Source organism: Rhyacophila brunnea, unplaced genomic scaffold (assembly GCF_057557595.1).
Source record: "Rhyacophila brunnea isolate RB1 unplaced genomic scaffold, BYU_Rbru_1.0 scaffold_13, whole genome shotgun sequence".
NCBI lineage: Eukaryota > Metazoa > Arthropoda > Insecta > Trichoptera > Rhyacophilidae > Rhyacophila > Rhyacophila brunnea.
Genome location: NW_028232785.1, coordinates 23,228,909 through 23,245,322, shown reverse-complemented (window position 1 = coordinate 23,245,322; position 16,414 = coordinate 23,228,909). Strand labels below are relative to the sequence as shown.

General features: G+C 35.3%; 1 protein-coding gene across 2 annotated transcripts; it reads right to left on the bottom strand.

The window, feature by feature from the left end:
- Nucleotides 1–9,226: 9,226 nt before the first annotated feature.
- LOC147076975 (uncharacterized) lies at nt 9,227–16,249 on the bottom strand. 2 transcript variants are annotated; one of them, XM_085941409.1, is made up of 4 exons: nt 16,013–16,249; nt 14,989–15,141; nt 13,226–13,378; nt 9,227–10,747 (listed from the first exon to the last, which is right to left on the bottom strand). In XM_085941409.1, the coding sequence occupies exons 1-4, from the start codon at nt 16,151–16,153 to the stop codon at nt 9,692–9,694; spliced, it is 1,503 nt and encodes a 500-aa protein (XP_085797535.1). In that variant the 5' UTR covers nt 16,154–16,249; the 3' UTR covers nt 9,227–9,691. The 2 variants fall into 2 exon arrangements, with proteins under 2 accessions (XP_085797535.1, XP_085797536.1); XM_085941410.1 differs by lacking the exon at nt 9,227–10,747 and adding an exon at nt 10,776–11,718.
- Nucleotides 16,250–16,414: the final 165 nt, after the last annotated feature.

Here is a 16,414-nt window from a genome sequence, read left to right as displayed (position 1 = left end):
ATCATAGACAACCAGTGCTGCCATCTTTTCAAAGTGGAATTATAGTGCAGAGCCTCCAAAATTATAGTATTTGGGGAAAAATATAGTACGCGTTGTTAGCTGTTGAAAATGTATAGGTTTTTTTTTTCTCAGAAAAAAAAATAACGGAGAATTTGAGAAACTCCGAGACCCCTTTTTATTTAGGTAGGTACCTCTTCCGACCAAAAATGCTTATCGACGAATTCAAGAAATTTCTTTTTAAACCAGTCAAGGGATTTTTTTCCGTTTTTCGAGCAATATTTTTCCCAAGTTCTCCAAATCTTCCTATTTGCGAAATTTATAGTACTTTGCACCAATTTATCGAATGCAAATATCGAATTTTTAGTCCCTTTTATATATTTTTTCCGATATTCAAAATAATAGTATTTTGGGCGTACTATACCTGTTTTATATCGTACATAGTACGCGGACCAAAATTATAGTACAAATACTATAGTTATAGTATGGTTGGCAGCACTGTAGACAACACTAGGGCGTTAGAAGTACTATTGACACTTCTTTACGATACGCGATCTAAGAATAGCAGTATCAGATTATTCGATTACAATCAGGGAACACAGAATTAATAGGAACTGGAATATCTAACGGGTGTGGAGTAACAAGCAACCGATCTCGAGTGTGGAAGAATATGGGATAAACTTAAACACGTGTTATGAATAGGTAAGCTTGTCCTTCGTCTGACAACTGTATCGTAATTGAAACGTATCGTACGGCCTTTATCAGTCATAGACATTTGAAACATTTTCTGGTGTGCCTCAGGGCTCAAACTTGGGGTCATTGCTGTTCACGATTTTTGTTGGTAATTAAAAATGCTATGTTTTTGTTGTTTGCTGATGACTTGAAACTCTTCATGGAAGTTGTCACCTTGGAGGATTGTCGTCAACTCCAACTTGATATAGATACAATATTAGATTGGGGCAGGCGTAACAAACTGGACTTCAATATTGATAAATGATAAATGCAATATTTTATCGTTTACTAAAGCCTCACGAGTATTGTTTTTCCAGTATTCGATGCATGGCAGAGTTCTCTCGCGAATATCATCTGTAAGAGATCTTGGCATTACGTTTGACAGTAAATTGACGTTTAGTGGTCATGTAGATACCATTTGTAAAAAGACGCTAAAGATGTTGGGCTTTGTCTCGCGTACTTCCAGGGTCTTTTCGGATGTTACGGTACTAAAAATTCTCTATAGCTCCTTGGTTAGAAGTAGACTTGAGAGTAGGTCTATCGTTTGGGCTCCGCATCAGTTTAAGTAAGGCCTTATGGTGGAGAGTCCAAAAGAAATTTTTGAGACTCCTTTACTTTCGGCTGTATGGATATTATCCGTGGCTCTATCCGACTGACTTTCTCTTAGGTAGGTATGCTTACATAATGTAGCTTAAAATTTAGAAGGGATCTTTATTTAGCTACTCTGCCATTCTTGGTGGTGTTGGCTTGTGTGTCTCTGATAATTACCTTAGGAATCGAGGGCATCCGTTGTTTGTCTTCTCCCAAGGTGCAGAACTAACCTGCCATTAGTAATGCCAATTGGGAAGGCAATAATCATGTTTAATGACATCGCTTCAGATATTGATATATTCCACTTACGTGAGGGTGAATTTAGGTGGACGTTGTTTTATAAGTTTTTAAGATAGGGTCTATCAAAGTTCACTCTGTGTGCTTCCTTTTACTTTTGTTATTTTATTTTATTTCTTTTCTTATTTTATTTCTTATTTTATTACTTATTGTATTATTAACTCACATTTCTCTCTATTTTTATATTTTACATATTATGTAAAAAAAAATAATTTGAATTTGAAAAAACGGTTCTCGGTCGGTAAGTATATGCACTGACGCAAATTCAATATTGGTTTATTTGAAGGTTGCAACACACATTATTGAACGTTTATAATGCGTGGTTCTTTTTCATAGGACACTCACACATTCAAAACATTGCTTCAAAATGTAGTGTTTCGGGTATCTATAGCCTATCTGAATTATATTTATTAACCTGTTCTATGATTACAATGCATTAAAATATTAATTGGAAGATTTTAGTCATACCCTCTTTCCAATGTCGTTTTCTCAACAGTTTTGATCCATATGGAATATAAAAACGCTAAATAGAAAGTGCCTATTTTGTTAATAGGTGTTCTTTGTTGGTTTGCAAATAGATAAATATACCTAATTATCTTAAATAAAAGAATCCAAACCGTCCAATCTCTTTGTCGGAAATCAATAAAATGTAATTATTGACATTATTGTGCAATAATTAACTAAAAATCTACCTACCTCATTAATAATATATATGCCACACATGGAAATGAGACAATTGTGGAACTTCATAAGATTAATAGGAAAAAAGATTTTTTAGATCACTCTACTATCATTCTATTCAATTAATTATCGATCCATTATTCCATCTTTGAATATATTCATTCAATTAATCTATTCATAATATTATAACTACTATCGAACCATGTTCTATGAATTCGTTCTGATTTTGAATCTATTCAAATTATGAATCCATTTGACAATTCAACCTAGTTTTCCATTCATACTATGTTTCTATTCATTATAATATGAATCCATTCGTACTGTGAATTCATTCCTCCTATGAATCCATTCTTACGAGGATTCCATTCATACTATGATTTCATTGTATAATATGATTCCATTCAACTATGATTCCAATCAAGTATGAATTCATTCGATCTATGAATACGTTCATACGAGGATTCCGTTGATTAATATCTGTACCTCAGAGGCAAACGGATGCAACTCCATTTTTGGGGAAAATGAGTTTTTTTAAGAATCGTCATGCTAAAGGCTTTATTTATTAGAGGCCGAGAGATGCGTAGCATAAAGATGCAAATGCCATACCTACCTTAGAAGCAGAAGGATGCAAATCCAATAATCCACTAAGATAAAATTCTCTCAAACCGTCTGCAATATGTACTAGACGAGAACTAGCCAGGAGAACAAGCTTTAGAGGAGGATACAGCACTATGGACCATATCCAAGTCATCAGAGAAATCAGAGCGGTAACAGAAATATAAGCTGCCGCTATCCATGGGTGCGTTCGATTCCATAAAGAAATTTTCAATACTCTATGCACTCAGAAATCAAGGAATCCCCGGGAGCTATATAAATATTTTCAATAATATATACAGTAGCGCAACAACATCTCCATAAACCATCGCGCATTTCCTATCAGCAAAGGAGTCCGATAAGGTGATACAATTATTAGGAAACAATTTATTCATTAATTATGATATTAATCAATTAACTGACTTATTCATAGCTACATGTAATACTTGATCCCTTCAACCTAGTGTGATGGAATGTAAATAAACATATGGATAGGAAGTTATATAAATAGGTACTACCTATTCACCGTAATGCCGGCGCTCCATTAGCACGCAAGTCAGACGATTTACAGTCTTCGGACTTTTTTTTCGCGTGGAGCACCCCAGGTCTGCGGACTTTTTAATCCGCAGACCAGGCTCGTTGGATTTCAAACATGTTTGATATTTTACTCGCCGAGCCGCTGAAATTCGTACGTTCACCACGCTTTACCGTCACATTATTTATATCTATGCCGACGGACGACAGCGCCATATATTAGTCTATGAGCGCCATCATTATTTTACTGTCATTCAAAGTGTTCGGACATCGAAAACAACAATGGTAGATCTAGATCTAGAGCATTCGAAAAGTTTCTTGGAAAATTTTATTAGTTTTAAAGACAACCCGTCGTTGTGGAAGACGACCAGCCCACTATACAAGAATCGTGATGCCAAGTCCTTGGCGTATGCGGAACTTTTGGAAATATTAATCAAAGTGGAGCCGCAGGCAACGGTCAACGATGTCAAAAAGAAAATACAGACATTGAGGTCGGGTTACAGAAAGGAGAGAAATAAAGTAAGGACATCATATCGAAGCGGAGCCGGCACCAGTGTTGCCAACCGTACTATAATTATAGTATTTGTACTATAATTTTGGTCCGCGTACTATGTACGATATAAAACAGGTATAGTACGCCCAAAATACTATAATTTTGAATATCTGAAAAAAATATGTAAAAAGTACTAAAATTTCGTTATTTCCGTTCGATATATTGGTGCAAAGTACTATTATTTCGCAATATAAGAAGATTTGGAGAACTTTGAAAAAAAAATTCTCGAAAAACGTAAAAAATCCCTTGACTTTGGTTTAAAACGAAATATCTTGAATTCTTCGGTAAGCATTTTTGGTTGGATGAGGTACCGAAATAAAAAGGGGTCTCGGAGTTTCTCGAATTCTCCGTTATTTTTTTTTTCTTAGAAACAAAAAACCGATACATATTCTTTCCCCAAATACTATAATTTTGAAGACTCTGTACTATAATTTTACTTTGAAAAGATGGCACCACTGGCCGGCACAGACGCAGTATATCTACCCAAACTGTGGTACTATAAAAATTTGGAGTTCTTGAACGACCAAATGGAAGGTACGTGGGAATGCTTTAAAGCTATTTATTATACACGTGCAGATTATGAAATTGCCGTAGCTCTGAAAGTGACATCGCATTAGATTAGCTACTATTAAGCAATTAAAACATACAGCTATGAATCATTTCTAGTCACAATAAAATTACTTATTCTTTGCTGAGGTAGGTAATAAATAATAATAATAATATATAGGTACGAGGGAATGCTTTAAAGCTATTTATTATACACGTGCAGACTATGACATTGTCGTAGCTCTGAAAGTGACATCGCATTAGATTAGCAACTATTAAGCAATTAAAACATACAGCTATGAATCATTTCTAGTCACAATAAAATTACTTATTCTTTGCTGAGGTAGGTAAGAAATAATAATATATAGGTACGATCATGGCGGTGGAAGCGCGGCTTATTGAGTCGTGGTCGGGTCCCAGGTTCAAATCCTGGGTCTGACAAGTACACATTGAATTTCAATTTGTGTATGAGTCAGAGTATGGACCTAATATGTTGAGCAAGTGGCTGACATCCATTTCTCGTAAAAACAAAATCTGTCAATACAAACCTCCACTCCGTGGAGGTCCATATTATGATCGGACATGGTCGAAAGAAGAAGAAAAGAAATGATCATAAAATCAAAAATCGCTCGAGTTAGGTTCCTTCAGAGACAATCAATAAATCGTCAATCATCAATCAAAATTAATGGTACAGTTTGGTTATGAGGAATACAGCGGAAAACACATTTTGAAAATACCCGATATACTGGATTACACCAATTATACCAATATCAATATTAACCGTATGAAGGAATGGGTACTTAGGGGAGAGATAATAAAAAACAAGTTTGAGTACTTATTATGTTGTATTTTAACAATTTACATTTTGTTTTACAGAATCGAGCTCAATATCCAGCATGGTGGACGATTTGGAAAACATGTCTCCTGATGAGAGTTACTCCAACTCGTTAAACAACGAAGATTGTATTGAGGTAAAACATTTTAACTAAATTGTTACATTGGTTTAATTTATCTATTGCTTATCATACTTTCTTGCCATGTGACAGCCCCGGTAGTATTAAAATATTTTTCGAAATCTCCTCGCGCTTTCTTAGCATTGGCGGAATCTAGCAGCTAAAATGCCAAAAACATTTTCTATAATTCGCCTGGCTCTGCATGTCCGATAATTATATATTCTTTTACTGTGATTTAATTGCCTTTGTGAATACGGCTTTATGAAATCGTTACGTAATGCAAAGGCTTCATCGCCAATATAAACAAATGGCAGTGCATCAGAATTAGCAGTAGGTTTTTTTGGTGCAGGTATTTTTAATCTGCCTTCGTCTAAACGTTTGAAAAAATCAGATTTTCTCAGTACGCCTCCATCAGAAATACGTCCATTTGTTCCAACATCAACATAAATAAATTCATAATTAGCATTTGCAATCGCCATCAAAACAATGCTGTGGAAATGTTTGTAATTATAAAAGTGGGAGCCGGCGCCTGCAGGTGGCACGATTGCAATGTGTTTCCCATCAACTGCGCCCAGGCAATTTGGAAATTGCCATTTACTATTAAATTCTTCTGCAATCGTCTCCATTTCTTCGTGCGTATCATGGAACTGCAACAAAAAATAATCAACATTTTATTTACAGATAGAATATTCGCCTTCAACATCCACGTTGTCGACTACTCCAAGGTCGAATCTCAATACAGCACCAGAACCCCCATCGTTCAAACGAAAAAAATCGAATGATAGCGCCAACAAAGTGTTAGAATTAATCACCGACAAACTAAGCAAGACTGAAGATGAATTTGATGTTTTTGGCAAAATGATGGCCATGAAACTACGATCGATGTCACAGGGACAAAGATTGCTGGCCGAGAAGCTGATGCATGAAGTTGCCTTTATGGGACAAAGTGACAAAATAATGCCAGCAACTACTGTTCATACTCAACCAGTTTATCGTATATTAAGCAAAAATGTACAAAAGCCGGTATAATAAATTAATGTTTTTTGTATGAATAAATATCTTGTAAAAATATTTGTTTTTTTGTTTGTTTTTATGCCTATAAACCTTAGCTTAAGCGATACAACAAATGGTAAGTATTTGAGCTATGTTAGCAAACCTATATTATTATGTGGCCTCATTTAGAAATCAAATTCCATGCTTGCTTTTCGAAGAATATGACTAGTATTACAATACATTCAACAGGAATAATTAAGCAGCTTGCTTACAGCCTATATGGAGAGTCCTGGCTAGGTACAGCATTCTAATGGTCTATTGAATATTTAGCATGTCAACGATGGCCTTATTTGTGACTATATATATACCTATCTCAAATGCATCTTGTCTGCCATTCTTATGATGTTGCCGTCTATGATTTATATAGGTAAAACAATTCACTAAACGTTCACTTTATAAGACCAACCAATGTCTACTTGTTAATGATATATTTGTAAATTTGCCCAACTTTATTAGATGACGTATAATATAATACACACCTTGAAATATTCTCCTTTCAAAACGTCAATGATGACTTGGCAAGTTTCGGGAATTATCTTGCCCAGAGTTTGTCTTCCAATCGCAGTTCTATAATGCAAGTCAGTGAATGTTCCGCCGGCAGCCAAAAATCGCAGGGTTGCACATAATCTATCATGAGGAGAAATAGCTTCCCTCATCATAGTATTTTTTTTTTTAATAAATGGGGAGACCAAATTATACAGTTCTGTGTATACATCCTCCGACATTCGCAAATAATTGCGGAAATCGCTCGGTTGCAAACGCAATTCTCGTATTAAATTTGTGTGGGATAATGTCGTTAGTTTCCTTATCCAATGTTTCACCCAGTATTTGTGTACCCTTTGCTTCGTTATTACATTATCTGCCACCCAATAACCCAAAAAACATAAAACGTCGGTATCATTTAACGCCATCACGATTTAACTGTCAGATATACGTATATTATCTATGCTGTCAAAGTCGACTGTTTTACTCGTCAAATTAATTATATACTCGTTTCGTTGAACGTCTGTTGGCCAGTAGCAGAACGTAGAAAAATCTGAAGACTTATTGTCGTCGGACTTTTGGCTCGCCAATGGAGCGCTGGCATAATAATAGCGTTGGAGCACAATGTAGTACCATACTCCTCGGATCATCACCTGCCATATAAGACATAGACTTGTAGATTACCCTTGTAGCAATAAGGAAGTCGATCAAGCCGATGGAATCCATGCAGGAGTTCCAGAATGGTGAAATGTGTAACCCTCTTTACGGTGCAAACGTTCATTAAATACGATATTTATATTTGGCCACGTATTTTTTCCGACTTTATGCGGTGAAAATGCATAAAGTAAATGGTAGTATTGACCGGTGTGTCTCTGAAAACCATCTTAGACACCGGGACCATCAGTTGTTTGTTCTCCTAAGGTGCAGAACTAACCTGACATTTGTAATGCCAACTGGTAGGGTAGCAACTATTCAACCAAATCACTTCAGGTATTGATATATTATTATTCCACCTGCGTGAGGATGAATATAGGTGGGCATTGTTTTATGGGGTCTGCTTAGCTCATTCGGTCTAAGTACTTCCTTGTATATATTTTTTTTTGTATTTACACTTTTCAATTGCTTAATAATAATATTTAATACTGATCTATTTCTTTTTTATACCTACCTAATACTGTTTTAATAATATTTTTTATTTCTAAATGTCATGTTGTGAACGTCTTAAATTAATAATTTGTAATGTTCACTAAGTACACGTCAAAATATTAAAATGATTATATCTACTGCCAAGGACTGATCCATCAGCTCACGAATTCGAGTGTTTATACCGCGGTCGTACCACTGCATCTGTAAGATTCGGCGAAGACATCGATTCTCAAAGCTCAAGATGGTACGTCTCACAGATGGAAAGAACACAGTAGCACGCATTCTTTGATGTGGCATTACTGAGGTAAGGTAACATACAATACACAGTGACGAAGGGTGGAGGTAGGCTGTTAAGATTCGACATAAATAGTGCACGCTAAACTTTGTCAGTCAAACGCATTTGTTTTCATTGAACTAAGACTACAGTGTGTATATTATAGTGTTTGTTAGTTTTTAAAATTCAATTAAACCCTCTATAATCCGAGCCATAATAGATAATAGTCAAAAAATATCTCAAATTATGCAATTAAACCAAATATAATTTTAGATATTTTATACACAGAAGACATTTTTTTTCGATTATGGTTTGGTTAGGCAGTGTATAATGAACTTAAAAAAACAATAAAACACCATCTGTAATATTATGTATTCTTAATTCCACGAAAACAAATAAGTATGATTTCAAAAGTGATTTGGTAAGGCAGGGTTTAATTGAAGTATAAAAAATAACCAACAGAATTTGCAAATTGTATTATTAGTTCAATGAAAACAAGTAGGTATAACTGACAAAGTGTAGTGTGCACTATTTATGTTAAATCTTAATAGCCTACCTCTACCCTTCATTTAATATTTTTAGTCGCACAAAAAAAAACGTTTTTCGGTTTGGTACATGTTCAAGCACGCGCGTTTACATGATCTTACTCCCTACTTCAGTTATCGTTTGTCAATTTATGGCTACGGCCGTATGTTGTAGCTTAACCACTGGAAAATGCCAATAGAAATGGCGTATTTCAAAAAAATACTACCTTATTCTTAGGTCAATAATTTTTATAAAACAATCATTATTCGTAGGATGTTTTATTACATTTGAATGGTCAAAGACATAGCTTATAATCAGTATATTTAGAATTATCTTGAAATGTGGTAATTGTGCCTATTTTTTGAATAATACAATGCCCAATTCTTGTCAAATTTGGGATCACAGAGATTATAAATATAATTTTTTGTCGTAAACAATTTTACTAATGGTTTTATAAATGCGTTTAAAAATAATAAATCTGAACACCACTGCACATGGATGTACTGAATTATGACTATAATCTAAAACATTAGATCGAGAGGTTTAAAACAATACTATTTTATGTAATAAAAATATTTTATGCAGTCATCAAATGTTTAAAATAAATATAAAGGATAACCAGGCTTCAAAATTATATAAATAGATTATCTACAACGTTTAAGGAATGTCCAGAATTATGCTTTGAAAGTACCATAAAATCTCCATTTTGACATACGTGGCGCGTGTGGGCCTTTACGGTTCAGAGTTATGGGTTCCGGTCTCCGAGTTCTGTTTCGGTTGTGATTCCTGCTTTGATTCACCCACTTTAACAGTTTTTTTAGCAGTATGAATAATTAAATGTTTATTGAGACGACTTATATTCGTGCATTTATATGGGCATACATTGCATTGGTATGGTTTATCACCAGTATGGATTCTCCGATGTATTTTTAAATTATCTGCCCGAACGCACGCGTAAGAACAATCAACGCATTTAAACGGTTTCACACGATTATGTGTCAATTTATGTATTTTTAAGTGGTGAGCGGTTCTTCCTGCATACGTACAAATATCGCATTTAAACGGTTTTTCTCCTTTATGTATCATTTGATGTATTTTAAAATCACGCTGTAGTGAACATTTATACGAGCATAGATCGCATTCAAATGGTTTATTTCCGGTATGTATCATGAGATGTATTTTAAAGTTATACGACTGTATGCAAGAGAAAGAACATACATTACATTTGTATGGTTTTTCACCTGTATGTATCATTGAATGCCTTTTGAAATCACCATGTTGTAGACAAGTATAAGAGCACACTTTACATTCATATGGTTTTTCACCAGTGTGTGTTCTTTTATGTGCTTTTAAATGGTGAAACGTTTTACTTGTATGAGGGCATACATCGCATTTAAATTGATTGTCACTAGTAGCTAACACTTTCGGATTTTTTAGAAGTTTTTCATTTGGGATTTTTAACGTTTGATTATTATCATTGTGAACCATTCTGTGATTTTTTAGGACACTTACAGAACGAAATATTTCATTACAAACACTGCAAATAAAATAACGTGGAAAATGTATTAATCTTCTTAACTTAATTTTAACTACTTTAGAAGTATTGGCTACTAAGATCTCTTGTTTGATGTTTTGTGTATCTGTGGTTATCTGTAAATACTGTGACATCGCATCTTGGACTCCATCGTCTGTGGGTTTGAAGGTTTTGAAGATATTCTGCTTATTAAACTCATCTGAATTTATGTTATGTAGTGGACTGTCAACTGTGGACCATTGCTGAGTAGACGCCTACAAAAAGAGCAGGGTTAACATTTAGGTACTTGGTGAATGATCGTTATTAAAAACCTAATTAGAAGTTTCTTTCGTATCATGACCAACCAACCATGTCCGATCCTAATAGGCAGTGACGTCCCGAGGGGGTAGGCAGATTGAGCGTCGCTTGGGGGCGGCAGTTACTTGAAGGGCGGAAAATCGAGCAGAATCATTTGGTATATTATATAGAAATAGGTACCTAAACTTCGTAACAACGAAAATATCTTTCCATTAAAAAATCAGCTCACTGGTTGGAAACAAAATGCATTAATTATTAACATAAAAGGTTTCACAGGACTGTATTTTTTTTCGAGTTCGCGATGTCTATTTTACTTCCGTTACTTTTCGACGTCTATTGTGACCAGACCTATACGTGCATGGATGATACAAAATACTGTATTTAAAAAATGGGGCGACATTTTGGCGCTGCCCAGGGGCGGCATTTTGTCTAGGAACGTTACTGCTAATAGAATTATATGGGCCTCCATGAGGTGGAGGTTTATATTAACAGATTTTGTTTTTACGAGAAATGGATGTCAGCCACTTGCTCAACCTATTAGGTCCACAATCTGACTCATTCACAAATTTAAAAACAATATGTTCACTTGCCAGAACCAGGATTCGAACCTGGGACCCACGACGCTATACGCCGATGCTTAAGCCGTATGGCTATCGTGGGTGTCATGAGGACGTATTTATTTTATTTTATACAATAAACGTCTCTTTTTAAACTGTAAATATTCTCCTGATACTGCACTATCCATTTAATTTTAAGCACAGTCAAAAACTTTGGTTTATTTGTAATAATTCTTATTTAAAAAAAAGCGTCACTGCTCGTTAGTTCCTCGTATACGCTTTCAAAGACACTCTTAATTTCATTCAAAGTCACGTAAATTCAGTCAAAGCACACTTATGTACATATTGACTTCAGTCTTAGGTAACTGCTCCTGAAAAATTCATAGAAAAAATACTAAATACTTAACATCCAAACGAAAGGTACAGTGATGCACGATTAAGGCAGGGTGTGGTTTGGTGGGACCACTAACTTGAATGTGATTACTTCTTTTGAAATGAACGCCCATTATCCACAATACTGGCTTCATCTTAGACTTTCCACCTTACATTCCATTTTCTTACAATTTAATAGATCATAGAAACCTATCTACTATCACCATAGAAACCCATGATAGCTGAGCGGTAACGTGCTGGCTCATTTTACCCTTTACTAGGGGTAGTCAACCTGTCCCTACCATACACTAGTGGACGTTCCAGTTTTCATGGTGGGCGGTAGGGGTTTTAAAAACATTTACATTATGTTTTCATAAAATTCCCCGTGACAAAAAAAGCCAGCCTCAAATCAGCCTCAGGGTTCTCATTAATACTTTAATTAATTAAATGTAATTTCATCAGACTTTATGCTTATATGTATGCCAAGTATAAATAGAAATTTAACTACAGTTATGTCGTTTTATAAAGATTTATTCTGCCAAACTTGGCGAAAGTCTGACATAAAGTATTTGGTAAGTATTTATTATTATACGCTTCAACTTGCTGTAACTATGCTCTATAAATTGTGTAAAGTAAAGTTACTTCTCTACTTTATAAATCATCATTACTATGGAACCGCTGGGCAGTTAGAAAATTTTATTAGGTACTAACATAAATACAAAAGTGGGTGGTAGGTATAAAAAGGTCCACTATCCCTGCCTTACACTGAGTGTTGAGAAGCGGGAAGGGCGGAGAGTGTTGGTCATTAGCCAAGTCTACACTCGGGACTTTTCCGTACGTCTCACGAATTGAACACAGGGCATGCGTCATCGGCCCTCAAATCGGTTTGAAAATGGCCGCCATTTTGTGATGAAAGTACTAGCGCACTGCTATCCGACCGGCTTGGATTTCTGTTCAACACCCCAGCAGCTTCGTATTTTTTCGGTAAGATTCGGGTTGTTCGTGGAGTTGCTTGTCAATAAATATATTTATTTTAGTCTATTGGTGGTCGATGTTAAGAATAGTTGATCATATTGAATGCATATTAGTATTGAAATATTACGATTTTTTGCAAAATGTCGACTAAAATGATGACAATCAATTTTATTGAGGAGTATAGGGCACATTGCGCAACCATAAAGACTATACGAACAAACTGAAGCGCAGGTATATTATCTATGACTTTACGAAGTGAAAACTGTGATAAACGAATGTAGACAGTAAAACGGATCATCTCATCTGCGCATGCACAAAACTTCTCAGTGTAAAACCAGAATTTAAAAGTTGAAGAGGAAGTGGGTGATGAAGTAATTAAATGTGGACTTATCTAATCAAAAGATGACTGTTTTTTACGTTGGTTACAATATTCGGTCATGCAGGGAGATCATGCTAACGCAGATAAAGAAAAATGAACTAGGTATTCATTAAAATTCAAGATATAAAGAAACTTATAACTAGTCATCGTACCTGATTTGCTGACACGGATTGAGAATAAGAACATCCGGCTATAGGTATTTCATATTTGAATGGACTTAATGCAGGTTCTTCGGAATCTCCTTTGCGGTTGTCTGGCTGACAAAAGGATTCGGTCTTTATCTTAGTGAAGTCAGTCGTATGATTCTAAAAGAAATACATAACTAAATCAATATTCTGCTTATAACATTATATATTAATAAATGCTGCCTTTTAAGGCTCAGAGCAACCGTACACTGAGCGTCGAGAACGTCTGATGTTTGTGACATTGGATGTTGGACATTGGACACTTGATGGATCAAGCAGTCACTCATCACATTGGGAGTGAAAAGTCGACGTTGGACCTGGCTCGGTCACGTGGTGCAGCCGCCTGAAGAGACCTTCAACCTGACTTACATGTTCTGCAAACCAACAGGATTACTATCTACAGTATCTATATAGTGTATACGGCGGGATGCTGGCATGACCTGGAATGACGCAAGAAGACTGGCGAGTGACAGGGATTCATGGAGGCGCCGTGTGGTATCATATGGACCGTATCCGGAAATTTGTACGTAAACAGTTCACCGCAGAACACCTATTCGTGCGCCGCAGTACGTGAAACATGAGTTTGTGCAATATTTAATCAAATGACGAGTTCTTCGTTGAACATTTCACCGTGGAGTATATTTGTACGTATGCTACAACATGTAGAGATGTCTTTACTAGGTTAGTGTTAATCTAATTGGAACATTACTATTTGCAAACTATCGCCGCATTTTGTAAGAGAAGTACACATGTATTCCACGGTGAAATGTTCAACGAAGAACTTGTCATTTGATAAAATGTTATACGAACTCATGTTCCACGTATTGTGGCGCACGAATAAGTGTTCCACGATGAACTGAATACGTACAACTCACATGTAACCCAAATGGACATCATGAAGAGGATATTATTTAGCCATAAACAAAATTGCAATGAAAGATAATTATACATTATTGTAAAATTTTACTAAAATATTTTTCTTATTCAACAAATAATTCATTAAGTAAAGAGAAACATTCTTTATTATAACATGCCTAATAAAAATATGTGGTGCAGTTAGGACTCGAATTCCGGTCAATGTGCCTTTACCATTGCCGACTCAAGTAGAAAGCCGATACATTCACAACGACTGGTCCTACTTTTTCCGCCCATCCCGTTGTTGTATATGGATGACCTGTCATTGTTCTACAGACAGAGTGCTCATACTGACGCGTCTGTCGTGTTCACACAGGGAATGGTTTGATTTGAATAGATAAGTTACATGATAAATAATACACTAGCATTAACACATCTTCTACAAATGTAATGCATAGATTAATGCTACATATTTTTTGGAAATCGATATTAACACCGGTTATTGTGTGAAGGATTAGTCTGACGTTCACAGCCAATGAATAGCAGGAATGTATATTATTTATTAATAACACTGATAGTTAATAATATATTTGATTTGAGAATTTTTTATAATTTAATTTGAAACGAGAAAGGGCGAATCAATATTATGTCAAGCAATCTGTGATCTGATTTTGACAGCTGAAAAGTGGACCACTCGTTGCTTTTGCAAAAAGTTATGCTCAGGCTTTATTAATCTAAATATGGCGGTGGCCTTTACCAATTTGGCCATTTGAAAAATCTGGTAATTAGGTAGGGTACCTAATTTCAAGATTTATTCTAATTTTAATAAGTAGGTATGTTTCTTAGATATATTATGAAACTGATAGCCATTTTACCTGAATTACTCCCTTGGATTGAGAATAAGAACACCCAGCTACAGGTATTTCATATTTAAACGGACTCGTTGCGAGTTCACCGATTTCTTCTTTGAACTTATCTGGCTGGTAGAAAATTTCAGTTTTTAATTTAGTAGTGTCTCTCGTATTATCCTGAAAAATAAAACCACCAAACAAATGAGTGTTTTGTTAATAATTCAAATATAATGACGCCTGTACACGTGCATGTAATTACTGTCGGCAATTGTACTTATTTTAAGCTGTCATGACAATAACTGTTTACACGTAAAAGTGCTGACTGTGTCTTCAATCCCATTCTTCAAGAGTAAGCGAGACGCGAGGTTGTCATTTTATCTGACAGGTCGTAGGTATTGAAAATCAGAGCTCAAAATAAGTAGTTCATTTTTTTTGCCGGCATGTCCGCCCATATCGCTCTACTGCGCAGGCGCAGATCGAAAATAATCTAACTTGCGCGCAATAAATCATCACAATTTGGAATCTTCCAATCTTGTTTGATTTATGCACGCAATCTTGCCAACTGCATGATAATACATGTTTCCCCCATACATTTTCTTACTGTGCACAGTACATCCATACACGTGTAAATGGGGTATAATACAATTAATTGGGTTTTAAATTGTACCTGACTGTTTAATTACCTATATTTTTTGTTGACAATTTGGGGTTTCTGTTGTTCATAACTATTAATTTTCTTCCAATTCCTCATCATTTATTCAACTTCTGGTAATTTCTCATTATTGTAAGATTAATATTCTACAATTTAAATGCGATTATAATGTTTGTCGGTGAGCTAAATTTAATAATGATTTAAATTTAATAATTAGGTAATTTTAATTGTTTTTTAAACAGCTAATTTCTTATAATTGTTTGGAGATTAACATAATATGTCAGCAAATTGATCGGCTGACCACAATTATGATTTCCTTAATATCCATTTCCCGTAGTGTCTCGTAAAACTCAGTTTATAGCTGTCATTCTTGTAAACATGCTAAAAAAAACTAACCTCATAACTAAGCGATCGTTCTTCACTTTGACAGTCATCCGGGCTGTTTGATCGCTTTATTGGGCGATCAAGCCGATTTTCATCATCGTTCGCACGGGTTTGATCATATCCAATGTCTTCTGGTTCTCCTTTTACGTCCATTTTCCGTGTTACTTCGATTTATGTGATAGTAATCAACAAATTAACACATTACGCACAATTTTTGAATGTCATAACTCAAAAGAGAGATTCAGTCATAGACTAATAAATAATATATCAGTGTTTCCCAAAGTGTGGTACGAGAAGAGTTTTGTGGAGGTACGCGCTGCACCGGACATTGGCTGTGCCTGGTGCAACAAGCATTAGTACGAGATTTTAACATAATTCTGGTAATATGTAACATATGTATCCTGATTTAACAGA